The 18,738-nt window shown below is 39.2% G+C and overlaps 1 protein-coding gene across 14 annotated transcripts in view; it reads left to right on the forward strand.

Moving 5' to 3' along the window:
* Rp1 (RP1, axonemal microtubule associated) overlaps positions 1-18,738 on the forward strand; it is a 362,732-nt gene that overhangs the window by 22,252 nt on the left and 321,742 nt on the right. For 6 of the 14 annotated variants that reach the window (XM_087551018.1, XM_087551019.1, XM_087551021.1 and 3 more), the window contains exon 2: positions 10,924-11,031. The exons of 7 other annotated variants lie outside the window; for them this stretch is intronic. In XM_087551018.1, the coding sequence (XP_087407144.1) occupies positions 10,969-11,031 (63 nt within the window). In that variant the 5' untranslated portion in view covers positions 10,924-10,968. 14 annotated transcript variants of the gene reach the window in all.

Below are 18,738 nucleotides of genomic sequence, written 5' to 3' on the forward strand. Positions count from 1 at the left end.
AGTAATATCAAATTGCTGAGAAGTACCTAAAGAAATGTTCAACATCCTTAGTCATTAGGGAAATGCAAATCAAAACAACCCTGAGATTGTACCTCACACATGTCAGAATGGGTAAGATCAAAAACTCAGAACACAACAGATGCTGACCAGGATGTAGAGAAAGAACACTTCTCCATTGTTGGTGGGATTGCAAGCTGGTACAATCACTCTGGAAATCAGTCTGGAGATTCCTCAGAAAATTGGACATAGAACTACCAGCTATACCACTCCTGGGCATTTACCCAAAAGATGCTCCAACATATAACAAGGAGACATGCTCCACTCTGTTCATAGCAGCCTTATGTATAATAGCCAGAAGCTGGAAAGAACCCAGATCCTCTTCCACAGTGGAATGGATACAGAAAATGTGGTACATCTACACAATGGAGTACTACTCAGCTATCAAAAGCAATGACTTCATGAAATTCATAGGTAAATGGATGGAATTAGAAAATACCATCCTTAGTGAGGTAACTCAATCACAAGCACACATTTTATGCACTCACCAATAAGTGGATATTAGCCCAAAAGCTCGAATTACCCAAGATACAATCCACAGACCACATGAAGCTCAAGAAGGATGACCAAAGTGCAGGTGCTTCAGTCCTTCTTAAAAGGGGGAAAACACTCATAGGAGGAGATATGGAGACAGAGTATGGAGCAGTGACTGAAGGAATGGCCATTCAGAGCCTGCCTCACCTGGGGATCCAGCATATATAAATTCATCCACCAAACCCAGACAATATTTCTGATGTCAAGAAGTGTATCCTTACAGGAGCCTGATATAGCTGTCTCCTGAGAGTCTCTGCCAGAACCTGACAAATACAGAGGCGACTGCTATCAGCATACCATTGAACTGAGATCAGGGTCCCCATTATAGGCATTAGGGACTGGATTGAAGGAGCTGAAGTGACTTGCAACCCCATAAGATCAACAATACCACCCAACCAGAGTTTCCAGGGACTAAACTAGTACCCAAAGTTTACATATGGATAGACCCATGGTTCCAGCTGCATATGTAGCAGAGGATGGCCTTGTTGGGCACCATTGGGAGGAAAAGCTCTTGGTTCTGCAATGCTGGACCCCCCCCAGTGTAGGGGAACATCAGCTCAGTGAGGTGGGAAGGGGTGGGTGGTTGGGGAGTGGGAGCACCCTCATAGAAGAACAGGGAGAAGGTATGGGATAGGGGGTTTATGAACGTGAAACAGCTGGAGAGGATAACAATTGAAATGTAAATTAAAAATATCCAAGAAATAAGAACTGCCAATCTAGTTGGCTTAGCCTTTGTTTAGGAAACAGACCCCAGCCATAAAGTGTCCAGATTTCCATTTCCTATTTCAGTAGACACACTGCTGCAAATCAATAGCTTCAGACTGTCTAGTTTAACCTTAGGGAAGTCTTAACCTTCCTTTCAAGAAGAGAAAAGTCAGCATGTGATGATGAGACTAGTCAGAACATTTTTTTTTCTGTGAAGATCTGAGTAGGAACACTTCTGAAAGCTGAGCAGCCAGGAGGCACTAATGATTCATCTTCTAGGAGAGTCTATTCTGCTCTTCTCTAGAAAAGTTTTAGTTAAGAAAAGTTTCAAGTATTTTTTGTGATATGTTTACATGATATGGCTAGTCTTCGTCATTTCACGTTATATGCATTAGATCTAGGAATGAATTCTAAGACTGTCTTAGGGACTTTTGCAGGAAGAAATTGAGGACATCTGGTGCATTAGAATATGATTTTGATTTGATTTGATTTTTTAATTCAGGGTCTTGCTATGCACCAAGGTTTCCCTCAGACTCTTTTTCTTTCAGCCTGAGCCTCCCACGTGGTGAGGCTACTGACATGTGCCATCACACGTGATGGCCTTTCTTACTGAATAAAAGTTTTAGGTGGGTTCAGAGTCTTTGATGCAGCTGTGAAATGTTCTACACTGTGTTTAGGATACTACTGTTTCTTTGTCCTGGTCATGGTTAGGACAGAGGCAAAAACAGTATTACGCCTGCCATGAAACAGTCCTTAATAACTGGGGATATTATTATATATTTTAGTGAACTCTTTAAAGTTGGAAAACAAAATGTTTTTTAGATATTCCAAAGCCATTGTAATAATTCATCCTGTTCAAACAGTGAAAGAAAGTCTTGAGTTCTCATGTACCATTGCAGAGACCAATGTGACTTTGATGAAATTGTACACTTCTTAAGTGAAAATTTCTGTCTAGCCCTCTAGTGTATCTGAGGAAAATTCAAGGAAATTTTGGAACATATTCGGAATCTGAAAATTTAGGTTGAAGAACTTTAAGGGTTGATAACAAGGCATCAGAGCAGATGTTAAATAAAATATCCCAAAGTAAAGACTCTTGGTTCATCTACTCTTAGCCTGGACAACATATAGTAAGAACAAGTCTGTATGGTGGTCCATGACATCAATATTGGTCAGTCTGATGAGCAATTGACATTAAGGTTGACCAGTTTGATTGAGCATGATATCAAGTTTGGCTGAGAATGGATGATGTCAAGATTGAATTCGGGTAGTGCTCCATCTGTTTCAATTTTGTGGAATAGTTTGGATAATATTGGTATGAGATCTTCTATGAAGGTGTGATAGAATTCTGCACTGAACCCATCAGGACCTGGGCTCCTTTTGGTTGGGAGACTTTTAATGACTGCTTCTATTTCTTTAGGAGTTATGGGGTCATTTAAATGGTTTATTTGTTCCTGATTTAACTTTGGTACCTGGTATCTGTCTAGGAAATTATGCATTTCCTCCAGATTTTCAAGTTTTGTTAAATATAGGCTTTTGTAGTAGGATCTGATGATTTTTTGAATTTCCTCTGATTCTGTTGTTATGACTCTGAGGTGTGTTTCATGTAGGCAGCAAAATGCTGGGTCCTCATTGCATATCCAGTTTGTTAATCTGTGTCTTTTTATTGGGGAATTGAGTCCATTGATGTTGAGAGATATTAAGGAATAGTGATTGTTGCTTCCTGTTATATTTGTGTTTGGATGTGAGATTATGTTTGTGTGCTTGTCTTCTCTTTGTTTTGTTGCAAAATGATTAGTTTCTTGCTTTTTCTAGGGTGTATCTGGCCTCCTTGTGTTGGGCTTTACCATTTATTATTCTTTGTCGGGCTGGATTTGTAGAAAGATAATGTGTAAATTTGGTTTTGTCATGGAATATCTTGGTTTCTCCATTTTTGTTAATTGAGAGTTTTGCAGGATACAGTAACCTGGGCTGGTATTTGTGTTCTCTTAGGGTCTGTATAACATCTGTCCAGGATCTTTGGGATTTCATAGTCTCTGGTGAGAAGTCTGGTGTAATTCTGATAGGTCTGTCTTTATATGTTACTTGACATTTTTCCTTTACTGCTTTTAATATTCTTTCTTTGTTTTGTGTATTTGGTGTTTGACTATTATGTGACAGGAGAAGTGTCTTTTCTCCTTTCCTTCTGTTTGCTTGTTTTGTCTAACTTCAATGTGCTAGCTTTTGTTTTATTTTATTATATTATATTGAGTTATAATTTATTATCGTTTCTTAGAAGCCTGTTTATTTTTTTTTATTTAGAAACAGAAATGGAGTGGATATGGGTGGGAGAGGAAGTGGAGAGGAGCTGGGAGGAGGGAAGGGAAGTGAAACTGTAATCATTAATCCTGAAGACTCGGCAGGCCACTCAACAGTCTGTTAATAAACTCCATTTCTGTGTACACACTAGAGTTAGACTTAGTTGCTTCTGGAAAAGAACTCTGTTTTCATCAAGGTTCCAAAAAGTTCTTCTCCTATAACAAGCACAGTGAGATGCTGGCTACATTAGTCCTCTGTTCAACCACTGACCAAGGGCACGGTTTATTTTCTTGTTTATGGATGGATTCCGTAGTGTGCTTTTATATTCATGCTGTGGCCTCAGAGGAATTCCAAGTGTGGCTTATTTTTTTTTTTTCTGTGCAAAAAGGGAGTAGAGATGACATCACCTCAGCTGATTCCTTTCATCATAAAAATTTCTAAGAAACCTCCCTGTAAATGACAACTGTGTGAATACATTATAACCCTACTTCAGGGTGACTATTTGGTTTTCTAACACCGATGAGGAAGAAATATTGAGAATGTATGTCAGTGCAAGTGATGGACAGTGCTTATCACATCATTAGTTCACTTTCTGTTGTGACAAAATTACTGAGAAAATCAAGTTAGAAGTAGGAAAGGTTTATTTGACTCATGGTTTTAATTAAGGTTACCTGGTGTGGTAGCCTCCAGCCTGAGAGGAGGCTGAACATCATGGTGCATGGAATAGAGTTGGACAAATCACAATGTCTGGGAAGCAATAGAGAGAAGAGGGACGTGGGACCCAGTCTTTCCTTCAAAGGTATGCCCACAATGCTATCACTTCCCTCTGAGGCTGCATCACTGTCTGATAGCACAATATGCTAGTGTCCAAACTTTTAGCCCTTGATTCTTTTGAGGGTGGGTGAGCATTTTAGTATCTCATTTAGAATCCATGGCACTGATGTGGTGGTCTAGCCTGTAATCCAAATAGGAGAGGGAGGGAGGAAGATTGTGAGTTTGAGGTTAATCTGATTTACACTCTAAGATCATATATTAATAAAAAAACCAACAAAATAAAAAAACACAGAAAGGAAGAAAGACTTTTTAGGACTTAGATTAGTGCTTGGTAAATATGTAATTCTGAAAAGTGGTTGTTGATGCACTGATCCTTATTAATGTCTGGAGAGTTTTCAAAATGTATCTTTTCTTTTGCATTTATTCTACAACCAGTATTTTATTACAGACCTCAGTATATTATTAAAGACTTGTTTTTACCCCGTGTCTCTCATCGGTCTTCTCTAACAACTTCTGCTGCTGGTTTGTTAGCCTGTATTCCATTTTTTCTCTTCCTTCTCCTCTCCTCAGTTTTCTTCCCCAATAGTGATAATAGACTACATCCCAGCCTATCATCTGGCTTCCTACACTTAGCATTAACTGTCTTCTTACCTCCCCCTCACCAGCAGTTTAATTGATAATCACTCACAAGCCCAGCTAATCTCAGAGCCATCTGCTTATGTGCTGTTGCTGATTGTGTGTGTGCAGGGAAACAAACTCACAAGAACAAGAACAGAGAGCTGCACTATAAAAGGGATAGAGAGTCCAGGCTAGGGTAACCTTAAACACCAATATCAAGAGGTCGAGCTGCTGTTGTGAAAAGGCAGAGCCAATCATTACTTACCATGGACCCCTGCTGGTAGCTACAAGTAGAAATGGGCTTAAACCAGGACCAAGCACAAGGTCTCTTTACACTGACCAGTCCACAGGGTTGATGGTACATGGGCAGCTAAAGCCACCCCCATTCCCAACCATGTCCCAGGGTATTGATTGTGGTTGGTAGACTCAGTTTTTTTGTCTGTGGATAGGAGACAGAATCCCCACTCTGTAGGATCTCATTGTTTGCAGCCAGCCTAGGCAGCAACTGGTATGTCTTACCTTCCTCTATTTTTCTGCCTTTATAGTTGTCCCACTTTCTGTTACAAGTGCATTGCTATGTGCTGAGGAACATTTTTGAAAAGCCATAGAGATAATTATGACACATACTGATTTATTGAATAAAAAATGTTTTAAATCATTTTATACATTAAAACAGTACAAGGATAGATGAAATTATTATGGTGTTATAAAAGAAAGATTAAGAATTAAAATTCAAGCTTTGATCAAAGTTCAATGGATGATTATATAATCATTCCTTTCTTCCATTAGGACATTTCAGTGGAAAGACTTGATAATGTTAAGAAAATATAAGGACACTAGAGGGCACTGTACTTATTCTAGAAGTTGCTCATTGGAAATAACCCATTGTAGGAACAGAGAACCCTGGCATACAGGATTTAAACCACAATTCAGACCTTTTCATTTAAAAAAAAAATCTAAATATCTTTTTTTTTGAGCCAGGTGTGGTGGTGTGTTTGTGGTTTCATACTTAGAAAGTTCAGGCAGGAGGATGCTGGATTTGATTCGTGGCCAAATTGCATACTGAAGTCCATGCTAGCCTAGTATTTAGACTCTGTCTCATAAAACAACAACAACAACAACAACAACAACAACAACAACAACAACAACAACAAACAAAAACCCAACCAAACAAAAGAAGAAAATGTTTAATATTTAAAAAAGAGTTCTTGGCTGGCGTTTAACAGTAGAGTACTTGTCTAGGATGAGTGTGGCCCTGGGCTGGGGCCAGAACCCTGTGAACGGCCGCACCTTTCAGAACCAAAGCAAGTTGGTTAGTTCTGACTGGAAGCGACCACCATCAGCTTCACACATCTTAAATACAGCTGATTATTATTATTGTGAATTTTATTTTAGATTATGTGTATCTGTGTGTGTCTAGGATGGTATGTACATGTGAGTGTAGAGGCTAGACGAGGGCATTGGATCCCCTGGAGCTGGAGTTACAGGACCAGGACACTGAGAATTGCCAGACTCAGGTGTTGGGAAATGGATCTGACAAGCGCTCTTAACTGCTAAACCATTTCTCAACTGCTTATAATTGAAGTTTAAGTAACCTAGAGTTATAAAATTATACAGCTGAAATGGAAAAACAGAAACAAAAGTAACCTTATAACAGGAAAGGGAAGCACTCTGTGGTAGCATCTGTGAGGCTTGTTACAGAGCTGCTGTTTGGAAAGCACATCTGAACTTCTTTTAAAGGTAGAGACCTTAACGTGGTCTCACATGCTCTTAGCCAAAAGGCTGAGAAGCAAGTCAGTCTAAGTAGGTTCAAGATGTTTTTCTCACTCTTTCAAAGAGCCTTACAATGACTCCTCTCCCTGATTTCAGAATCTCCTTTCTTGAGCAGAAGGATTCTTTAACTGATTCAAAGTAGGAGCATTATTTAGTTATCTGGATAGACTGAGATTTGTAATGTTTCTTTGTAGGAAATTGAAACCTTCTAGCAACTTACTCTTCCCCTGTGGCAGTGTGCAAGGAACAATCAGGGATGATTTTTCTTTTCTAAGGATGCGTCCAATAACTTCTGTGAAATCTCAAGGATTATTTGTTAATTTACAGAGAAGTATAAGCTGAGCCTCTAACGGAGACTGTAGGCAGGAGCTCTGTTGTTCTGTTCTCAGAGATAATTCAGAGCTATGCGAAGGTTGACATGTCCTCAGTTACAGGCATTGAGAGTAGCTACATATTCTTCCTCACACAGGGGAAAATGAAACAGCAACACTTCTGTGTACTGATGCTTACAGGGAATGGCCAGATTAGGCACAGGACATAACAGGTTTTTGCTTGCTTTAGGGTATGCGTAGCAATAATTATTACAAATGGAAAGGAGTATCCTTTAAGTTGATGAAAACAAGCAACTTGGTTTTTTTTTTTTTTTGTGTGTGTGTGTCATTTTATCATGTGTGTAAAAACTGCCACAATATAGATGCAGAACTGTTCAATGACTGCAATGATCTTGTCCAGGTTTCTCCTTTCTGGATGTATTTATTTGCAAGATATATAAGAGCTTGTATACAGCTGTGTAAAAGGGAGATAAGATTCTTTAAAGATACCTCTTCACTGTGAAAATTGAAAGGCTTTGATAATAATCAAGCAACTAGAAATAAAATATAAAGTATGTTCAATATGTAAATATGTGTAATTTTTCTATCAAATATTGATTTAATATTCATACGTCCATAAAATGTGTTTGGATCCAATCTTCTCCACACTCCTTCCTCCCCAATTTCTTCCCTATCACCCTCCCACTTTGCCTTCTTGTTTTATGTCCTCTCTCCTTTCTGAAGGCAAGCATTTTAATGATTAGGTGATCTCCCCAGTCCCTGAACTTTTTAAATGAAAAAATCTAATATTCACAGAGTTCATTTTGTGCTGTCTGTATGTGCATGGCTGTGAGACTTTACTAGTTTCATGTCGACTTGATAAAATCTAGAGTCGTCTGAGATGACTCTCTTCTCCATTTCCTATGTGAGAAAAGCCCTCCATAAGATCAGGCTGTAGGCAAACTTATAGGGCATTCTCTTAACGATTGCTGTGGGAGGGCCCAGTCCATTGTGGGTGGAGCTACCCCGAACTGGTGGTCCTGTGTTCTATAAGAAAGCAGAGGGAGTAAGCCAGGAAGTGGTACTCTAGCAGAAAACTAGCTTTTCCACTCCTAGCAGCCATCAAATGCCAATGACTCCTCAGATTGGGGTGGGATTTAGTTACAGATGATTGCAAGGCACCGAGTGCTGGGAATCAAAACCTCGTTGTCTGTGAGAGACATCTCTGAGTCATCTCTCAAGTCCTCCTCAACTGTTTCTTTCAGAGTCTTTTCCACCTGAATCATTATCCATTCTTTATGTTGTTGTCATGGGCAACATTGTTAGTCATTCTTGAGAGTTTGCTTGCTCTCATGGCACACAGACAAGCCACAGCCAGTGTATGTGTCATCTGTCTGTGAATGTTCTGAGCTTTGTGGTCAAAATGCTCAGAATGTTTCCACCATTTCCACAGCCTGTAGCTTGGCTTGAGTTGTCCTAACTTCCTGCATGGGTTATAAGAATACCATTTTCATTGTTCTGAATTTCATTTGACTTTTAGCAACACAATCTAATCGACTCCTCTTTTCCTTTCAAAAGACTTTTCTTTCAAGGCAGAATATTACTGTTCATTTCAATGTCAACTTGTCAATGGTGAAAATCACCGGAATAGGGAGCTTCAATTGAGAAACTGTCCTGATTGCGTTGATTGACTCTTTTTGAAGAATCACCATGATTGTGGACAGCACTGTTTGGTAGCAGCCTAGGTAAAAAGGGTTACTAGTTTTCTTTGCTGTGGCTAAGTTAATTTGCCCTATTGCTGATTTTTTTTTGTACTGCTATGAGAGCCAGCATTTATAAGCTTTCATTTTGGAGTAGGGAATCAGTGGCTATCCTGGAATCTTTTGGACTTTTAGCATTACATTTAAATTAAAGAAGAACCCATCCTTGAAGACTTAGAAACTACCAATTGTCATTCTCCACCCCAAACCTGTGAGAGACAGCCATTGTGGGATGACTACAACTGCTGAGGGACCCAGGCTCAAGCACCACGTATTCCCAGCTCTCCGGTGTGATTCTGCTGTTATTACTATTGAAATAGAACTTAATAAATCCATAAAGTCACATAAATTGGAAATCAATTCTGTGATTTTGTTCATTTGAAAACCTATTATTTTTCCCCATATGGTTTCAGTGGATACTCTTTCTCCTTCAGCATTTTGGACAACCATTATGCAATTTCTGGAACATTCTTTTGTACCTGACAATTGCTCCCTCTGCTGACCTTAATACTCTCTGTATTCTTGCATTTGCTTAGAGTCTATCCTAGAGTTTGTTTCTGTTAGTTTGTTCTACTTGAATCTATTGAGACTCTTGGATTTTTGGATTTACGTCTTCCATTGGATTTGGGAAACTTTCAATCATTACTTCTTTAAATCTAGCCTCTTCCCCCCCTCTTCTCCTGAAATTTCTATAATGCATATGTTACAATTTGATAGATTCATATTTTCTTACTTTTTTGCTCTTCAACTCAAGGCTTTTCATCACCCCCTTCAAGCTCTGCTCACTCATTTCTCTTACTTATTTCTTGCATATGTAGGTGAAATTCTATTCCAGTTCCTGCATGTTTTAGATCTGGAGTTTCTTTTTAGACTTCCTATTTCTTATTAATATTCTTATTTTGTCTGTAGGTAATTTCACTATTTTTGTCCATATTAGCCTTTATTTTTTATCACCTTTATCTTTATTGTTTTTATAGCATTTGTCTTCTCTGTGTGCCATGTTCTTCTGGTAATTTTTGTTGTTGTTCTTACTTTCATTAAATGATTTTTTTCTTGGTGTATTGTTGTTGCTGTTTGATAGTGTGTGTGTGTGTGTGTGTGTGTGTGTGTGTGTGTTAAGTGGTACACTTGAACTTTATAACATGCTAACTCTAGATATAAAGTTCTCTTTCTGACTCACTGTTCGCTATTCTTTGCCCTTTTATTTTTAGGATATCTCTTTTCCAGACTACAAGAGAAAGCCCAAATTTGGGGTGTTCTCTGAGCCTGAGTCTTTCACTGGTCATACAAGATAACTTTTAGCTTTCCCCGTAAATGTGGTTTCTTTTTACTCTCCTCGTCTTTAAATGCTTGACTTCTTAAAGCGGAAACAGAGCTGAGAAGGAAGAACTCCCAGATACTCAATAAGTCTCTGGGGAGAGTAGAAATTCAAGTGATGGGTCACCTCTGCAGACACTTCTACAATCAGAAGCAGCAATCACCAATCAGGACACAGAATCTTAGTATTTAGAGGATAAGATCTTTACTTTTCAAATTATGACCCATCATAGGGTGCCTGTGTTGGGGTTGAGGACTAGGGACAGAGAGACATTATAGTGCTTAGGTTAAACTAACAGAATTTAATTGTAATTTATTGTCATGCCTTGCATTGAAAACTGAAATTATTCAAATTGACCTCAGAGCTCCGAAATAATACAATTCCTGCTTGTGCAATAGTTGTTTAAAGAGAGATGAGCTACTGGCATTGCCTGAAGTCTTTTCTCTCATGTATCTGTATTTTTAGCTTAAAATTTTAGTAGAACTGCTACAGAAATCCTTTGAACTATCAATCAAAATACTTATTTCATGCTGGCCCCTCCCCCAAACGCCTTGTTTGGTTTCTTATCTCACTTAAAGTTAAAACCAAAATATTTATCAAGGGTTATAGAGCTCATGTAATGTGGTGCCCGATCAAGTCACTGCTACCTAGTACCTGATTTCTCAAACACTCCCAGATACTCTGGATTCAGAGTCATGTGCTTTCTGCTCCTGTCAGAAATACACTTTTCTCAAATACCTATTTCATTTTATTTAAATGCCTTTGCTCTGTATTCTAGGCTGTCCTGAAGATCATAGTCCTTCCTACTGTTGGGATTCCTTGAATGGACTATAAATTACAGCTCTCTACCATGCCTGGTATTTCCTCAAATATCTTCTTATCAAAAGTAGGTCTTTTTATGTTGCTTTCCTGTTGAGTTTTTTTCTGACTTCCACTACTTTTGTTCCCAAATAATTTCAGTGTTCTTCATAGCAATTAGAACTATTTAACTCATTAGACTTAATTGCAAGCAAATTTGTCTCTGTTGGATAGTGCAACTCCATGAAGGCAAGAACATTTTGCTTGTTTGTTTGTTTGTTTGCTTGCCTGTTTTTGTGTGTCCCTGGTACACAGTGGATGTGCCTTAAATATCTATTAAATGACAGTACCAACATATGGGTCACTGTAAAGGTTGTGTGAAAATTCCATATCTAAAGGGAGACATCATTTCAGAGTCAAGGAGATCTTGAGTAAGTGGACTGGTCTCTACAGCAGTTGTCCATATTTATCCTGGAACAATTTAACTTCACCAGAGTGGATCACACTCAGAATAGCATGTGTATTGTATGGAAATGACAAATGAGGTATACTACAGTTGGAGGAAAAAGAAACACGTTATACACTCATTAGCTATAGTATGTCCTTATTTTATTTTAAAGCTAATTAAACTATATTTTAAAATATAGTTGAACTATATATATTCTTGCTCTATGGTAACTTAAATAACAATTTCTGCAGGTTGCGAGATTATGAGGAGACAATAAGTGTTTTTTTTAAAACAGTAAATTCACAAAATGTTTCTGTTTGCGGATGTGGTCAGAGGAATTGTCCTTCAAAAATTATTTATTGAATACGTATAAAGGCTCTTGGGAATTCAAAATAAGTTATGCTTCTGGTGTCTACTGAGAGTACAGACTGAGAAGTCATTATTGGGGCAGTATTGAAAGCTCTGGAGAATAAACTTAAGGAGAGAGCACATGGGACCCACTCTGTTCACCAGGAAATAACAGTGTACTGTAAAAAGTTAAGGATTCAAGAAAAGGTTCTCAGATAAACTAGAGCTGAAGAAAGAAAGAGATATGTGATTTTTAAAAAAGTATGGTGTGGAGACAGTCTGTTGTGTGACATGACTTTTCCTGGGGAGAGGTAACACACGTGTGTACTCAGCCCTGATAGGAAGCCCATGACAAAGTACCACCAAAGTCTAACTTAGTGAACCAATGATTGTATTGGGGTTACCTACAGGATTATGGTGAGAGATTACTTAAAGGAACAGAAATGAGTCAAAGACAGTTGAAGGACCAAAGCCAACCCCAACAAGGGTGACATCTTACCAAAGCCAGGAACCTTGAGCACACTACTAAGCCTGCAGGCAGCTCAACAAGTTGAACAGTGTCCTTTCCAAGTGTCTTAAGTTGGTCCGGGGAGCTCAGCTGGTTTAGGCTTCTTCCATCCTGCTGGCCTGGTCTCAGCTTCACTTGCAACTTGGCTTCTCTGGGAATCTTTTAACTTTGACTTGTTAGAAAGCTACTCTCAGCTGTTTTTTTATTTTTATTTTTTTACATTTTTCTTTTATTGGATATTTTAAAATTTTCATTTCAAATGTTATCTCCTTTCCTGGTTTCCCCTCCAGAAACCTGCTATCTCCCACTGCTTCTATGAGGGTGCTCCCCAACCCACACACCCAGTCCCTCTCACCTCCGCACCCTGACATTCGCCTACACTGGGGCATCGAGCACGAACAGGACCAAGGGCCTCTCCTCCCACTGATGCCCGACAGGCCATCCTCTGCTACATATGCAGCTGGAACCATGGGTTCCTCCATGTGTATTCTTTGGTTGGAGGTTTGGTCCTTGAAATCTCTGGGTGTTGGTTGATATCGTTGTTCTTCCTGTGGAGTTGCAAACCTCTCCAGCTCCTTCAGTCCTTTCTCTAACTCCTCCATTTGAGACCCCATTCACAGTACAATGGTTGGCTGTGAGCATCCGCTTCTGTATGTGTCAGGCTCTAGCAGAGCCTCTCAGGAGACAGATATATCAGGCTTCTGTCAGCATGCACTTCTTGGCATCGGCAATATTGTTTGGGTTTGGTGGCTATATATGGAATGGGTCCCCAGGTGGGACAGTCCCTGAATGGCCTTTCCTTCAGTCTCTGCTTCATACTTTGTCTCCATATTTCTCCTGTGAGTGTTTTTGTTTCCCCTTCTAAGAGGACTGAGGCATCCACACTGGTCTTCCTTCTTGAGCTTCATGTGGCCTGTGAATTGTATCTAGGGTATTCTGATATTTTGGGCTAATATTCACTTATCAGTGAGTGTATACCATGCATGTTCTTTTTTGACTGGGTTACTCAGGATGACAATTTCTAGTTCCATCCATTTGCTATGAATTTCATGAAGTTTTAGATAGCTGAGTAGTATTCCATTGTGTAAATGTACCACATTTTCTGTATCCATTCCTCTGTTGTAGGGCATCTGGGTTGTTTTTAGCTTCTTGCTATTATAAATAAGGCTGCTATGAATATAATGGAGGATGTATCCTTGTTATACATTGGAGCATGCTTTGGGTATATGCCCAGGAATGGTATAGCTGGGTTCTCAGGTAGTGCAATGTCCAATTTTCTGAGGAACCTCCAGACTGATTTCCAGAGTGGTTGTACCAGCTTTCAATCCCACCAACAATGGAGGAGTGTTCCTCTTTCTCCACATCCTCACCAGCATCTGCTGTCACCTGAGATTTTTATCTTAGCCATTCTGACAGTTGTGAGGTGGAATCTCACTGCTGTTTTGATTTGCATTTCCCTGATGACTAAAGATGTTGAACATTTCTTTAGGTGCTTCTCAGTCATTCAATATTCCTCAGTTGAGAATTGTTCGTTTAACTCTCTACCTCACTTTTTAATGGGTTATTTGACTCTCTGGAGGCAAAATTCTTGAGTTCTTTGTATATTTTGGATATTAGCCCTCTATCAGATGTAGGATTAGTAAAGATCTTTTCCCAATCTATTGGTTGCCCTTTTGTCCTATTGACAGTGTCCTTTGCCTTACAGACACGTTGTAGTTTTATGAGGTCCCATTTGTCAATTCTTGATCTTAGAGCATAAGCCACTGGTGTACTGTCCAGGAAATTTTCTCCAGTGCCCATGTGCTCAAGGCTCTTCCCCACTCTTTTTTTCTATTAGTTTGAGTGCATCTGGTTTTATGTGGAGGTCCTTGATCCACTTGGATTAAGCTTTGTACAGGGCAATAAGAATGGATCAATTTGCATTCTTCTACATGCTGACCTCCAGTTTAACCGGCACCATTTGTTGAAAATGCTATCTTTTTTCCACTGGATGGTTTTAGCTCCTTTGTCAAAGATCACGTGACCATATATGTGTGCTTTCATTTCTGGGTCTTCAATTCTATTCCATTGATTTACCTGCCTTTCTCTGTGCCAATACCATACAGTTTTTCTTGAGTATTTATTATGACTGTGAGTCCTGTTGCACTCTTTGTCCATCAATTCAGCTAGCATCCTTATCTACAGGTTCTTTGTAGATTTACCTAATAAAAAACACTCGAACCTTCATCTCTACTAAACATGTTTAGATATTCTCTTGTCATTTTGCCTTAAACAATAGGGTATAGGGACTTAACAAATAGCATTTGCATTGCATTAGGCAGTATTTGCACATTAGGAATGACTTAACACATATAATAGTATGTTTGTAGGTTATATCAAACTTTTCACCGTTTCCTGTAAAAGACTTGAGAGCTTGAAGAATTTGGTGCTGCAGGGATAAGGAGTCCTGGAATCAATTCCACAGGCACAGAGAGAGATAACTGAGTGTGTTACTTATTTGACTCTTGCATCAAGTGTATAAAGGGCATGTCCCCATGTGTTATACGCAGACATGGAGGAGCGAAGTGAATAGCTCAAGGTTACAAAACTAAACCAAAGATAGAAGAGTAGAACTGAAGTTTAATCAACTTCAAAGATGCATGACCACTGCCACCTCGTTCCTCAGGATCTGACTAGTACGTCAGCAGAAGTTAGACAAGATTTATGTATGAATTCAGAAGTGACAAATAGGCAGTCTCATATGACTGTTGATGGTATTGGAGGTGGTGAGGCTTAATATGAGCTCTGATATAGAGGCTTCTGAAGTTTACTAGACTCAGTAATCAAATAATGATCTTGGATCACCAGCATTACAAAGCACTTATCAGAAATCATGGTGTCTTTGACATATTGTAGTATCTGCAGTGTTTGAGAGGGCACAGAGGCATGGAGAGGGCACCAGGTATGCTTGGTCTCACTTCTTGAGTGAAGTAATGGGAGTATAGTGTGTACTGTAGAAAATGCTTAGAAAAGGACAGCCTGTTTTCTACAGCCTTATAAGATGTTTCACTTTTCCTAAAAGACCCCTACCTAATCCCTAATTGGACATTGTTTCAGTGTTGAAAGGCAGCTGATACGTACGAGTTGTTTATCGCCACAGACCGCATGATAAACCTAGAAACTTCCATACTCAGGTCATAGTTAACCCGAAGGCTATAGCCGAATTTTGCATTGGAGCTGGTAATGATGCCACTTATGCTTACTGCTACCATGAGAACACAGATTTCTCACTGATTCATGAGCCATGCCTATAGGGACAGTGGTGACTACAACTAGAAGCTTAAACACTGCTGTGCCTCTTCTCTACATTCCTCTGTCTTTTTTTAAAAATAAGATTTATTTATTGTATTTGTATGAGTACAGTGTTGCTGTCGTCAGACACACCAGAAGAGGGCATCAGATCCCATTATAGATGGTTGTGAGCCACCATGTGGTTGCTGGGAATTGAACTCAGGACCTCTGGAAGAGCAGTCAGTGCTCTCAATCACGGAGCCCCTCCTCTGCCTTTTAAACAGTTGACTGGTGACAAAGTCAGTATGTATGTGCAAAGCATCAGTCCTTGATGTGTTTGGAGACAACCATCTGGAACGCATGCGGAACCTGACTTTTTTTCCTCCCAGGGAACACTCATTTGTTTCTATTGTTCAGAGCAGAGGTAGGAAGCCCAGTGAGAAAACTGAATAAATGAGGCTGTATTTGTATATTTAGGAACACACACACACACACACACACACACACACACACACACACACACACACACACGTAACAATGAAACAAAAAGAGGCTATGAAAAAGAGACCAAAGTTGGGTAGATGGGAGGGATTGGAGGGAGGAGCAGAATGGGAGAAATGATGTAATTATAACATCAAAATTAAAGCATTTGAAAATCTAAACAGACAAAAAGAACAGCCTCCCACCCAAAAAGGATGATTCAAAGTCAGATAATTTTGTCTCAGCAGCATACATACTTTTTTTTACATAAATAAATGAGGTAATTAGAAGAGAAGTGTCTGTGAGTTGAAGTACTTTCTGCAGAAAATGATGTCTGTAAAAGAGACAATCTAATGAGGACTCCTAACAGAGAGACTTCAGATGCTCAGTGTGCTAGGAACTGCTTTGTTTCCTGGCTGTGGTATCCTTGAGGTGAGCTCCTTCTGGAGATTAGCATCACCTTGGATTAAATGAATTGGCTGTCCTTAATCCCTGAGCACACATGCTAATAATAAATCCAAAGACATTTGTTTACATGAAACAAGCAGGTTACATATCCAGTGATGTTTATACAAACCACAAACTATTTACTCTTTTCTTCATAAGGAAAGGTTCAAGTTCTGGTAAGTACCAAACTATTTAAAATACATCTCCTAAAAATTGCCGTGTCCACTGTATTTTGCCTTTATCTCTCATAGCTAGACTACAAATCTCTGTTTATCTTTAACCATTAGAACAATAAATGTTATTAATAATTATTGTTTGTGGCTAAAAACTGACAGCAATCTTTGTAGCGTGCTGATATTGAAGTGGGTGAAAGCTTTAATGTTAGGAAGTTGTGATTCCAGATTGGGGAACTCTGAGGAGAGTTTATTAGAGTTTTGCTATTGCATTATATATTTAATATAGGAAACTGCCATGCATTAAAGAACCTGTTTATATTTCAAAAGTCATGCCTACCACAGTAACTAGTATATATTTCCTCTGGGTCTCTTTTCCCTCCTGCCCAACATGGCTATAGAAATTTGTGATGAAATGAATTGGTTTTGCTATGGTATCAAGGTGAATTGTCCTGAGAGAAAATATTCTGATTTTGCCAGTTTTCTACACCATCCTTCCTCAACTGCCTGAATTCTTACCACATGGGAGAAAATTAAATTGAAAATGTAATTAGTGAAAGGGTATGTGCATCTTTTAGATCCATCGTTTATTTTGCCAGATGTGTGCCGGACCAGACACATCGTATGAATACAGGCAAGGGTTCAGGTCTTAATAGGACAGAGTGTGTTGACTGAGACCCATAATAGACAGGCAAGCATATCCTCAGCCAAACCTGGTGAACCAAAGGATGTTATATTTTACTCCTTAATCTTACAAAGTATTCCTAATTGTTCCACTGCCTAACTTTTGGCAGTGAAAAGTTTCTGAACAGAGGACAGAAGATATTGATGTCCCATCACTAGCAAACAATTTTAATATACACTGGGCTGAAGGCAAATAAATTTTGCTATCCCCAGGGAGTCAGTCTGGAGGAAAGAAGGAGGCCTCAAGATTCCAGTTTCTCTATTACCTCTACCTGCACTTATTCTTCAGGGCAAACTGAGTGGATTACTTGGTTTGTTTTCTAGGCAAGCCCAAAGTTTACTATTGCATTACTCCAATCTCACGGGACATGTATTTGGAAATGCTTTTAAGAGAATTTCTATCCAAACTCTCATTAATTTCACAAATTAGGGAAGAAGCTCAAAGGTCCATGGTACACTTTGCCATCAAGACTTGGTGCTCACATAGCTGCTCTTGCTCTTGTGTGGTGGCTCTGTGATGCAGTAGCTTCCCTTTCCTCCAAGGGCATACCTGGTACTCTGCATCTGGCATCTGAGGCTCCCATGAATTCCCTTCCATTTGCTGCCTTTAATCTGGACTAATCATGCTTTCTTGAGTATTTCTTTGGTACACTGACACACCATCAGTTCACTCCTGAATTGCACCGTTAATGTTCATGGATTCTCGGAGAGGTGCATAATTACGACAAGGCAATGTCTGAGCCTTGGAAAGGAACTCAGTTGGCAACGTCTTATGCAGTGATTGTGCTCTGCACCAAATGAAGACAGAACCTTTTATTTAATGTCAGTGCTGAGTCTTCATTATGTTTTGTGTTGTACCCACAGGGCCTATATTACCATGGGTTCTTAAGCCCGACTTGCACAAGAGCAAAATTACACAGCTTCCTAAAACTTCCCCTACTGATTTATCCCACTACTGTGTGTCTCTCATTTTCCAGAGCATGGCCATCTTCAGCTTGTCCTTTGTGGATTAGGCTCAAAACATGGCTGGCAGTGGTGGACTCCCTCAAGGAGAGTGCTGACTCTTTCTCCTTTGGGTTTTGTCTTGTATCTTCTCCCTTTTGGTTCAAACTTTTCTGTATCATATTAACCTAAAGCCAAGAAATTTAAAGCTTTTCAAAACCTTTGCCCATGTACAAATCTGTTTCCCAAAAGGCCAACAAGTTAACAGCATTTCAAACAATGAGCTTCAGAAGACTGGTACTATTAAAATCTTCACAATGCCTTTACAAAGAGATGCATTTCATTTCTCCAAAATAAGGTAAAAATGTGTCTCAAATAGCTACTCATGAATTTTCAAATAAACAGTGAACCAACCTAAAACCAGTTGGAGGTAATGGGCTCTAAAGTCTTTTATTTAAATAGTGAGGGAAATTTAAAAATAGAGATAGAGGAATT

Source organism: Rattus norvegicus, chromosome 5, assembly GCF_021556685.1.
Source record: "Rattus norvegicus strain SHRSP/BbbUtx chromosome 5, alternate assembly SHRSP_T2T, whole genome shotgun sequence".
Taxonomy (NCBI): domain Eukaryota; kingdom Metazoa; phylum Chordata; class Mammalia; order Rodentia; family Muridae; genus Rattus; species Rattus norvegicus.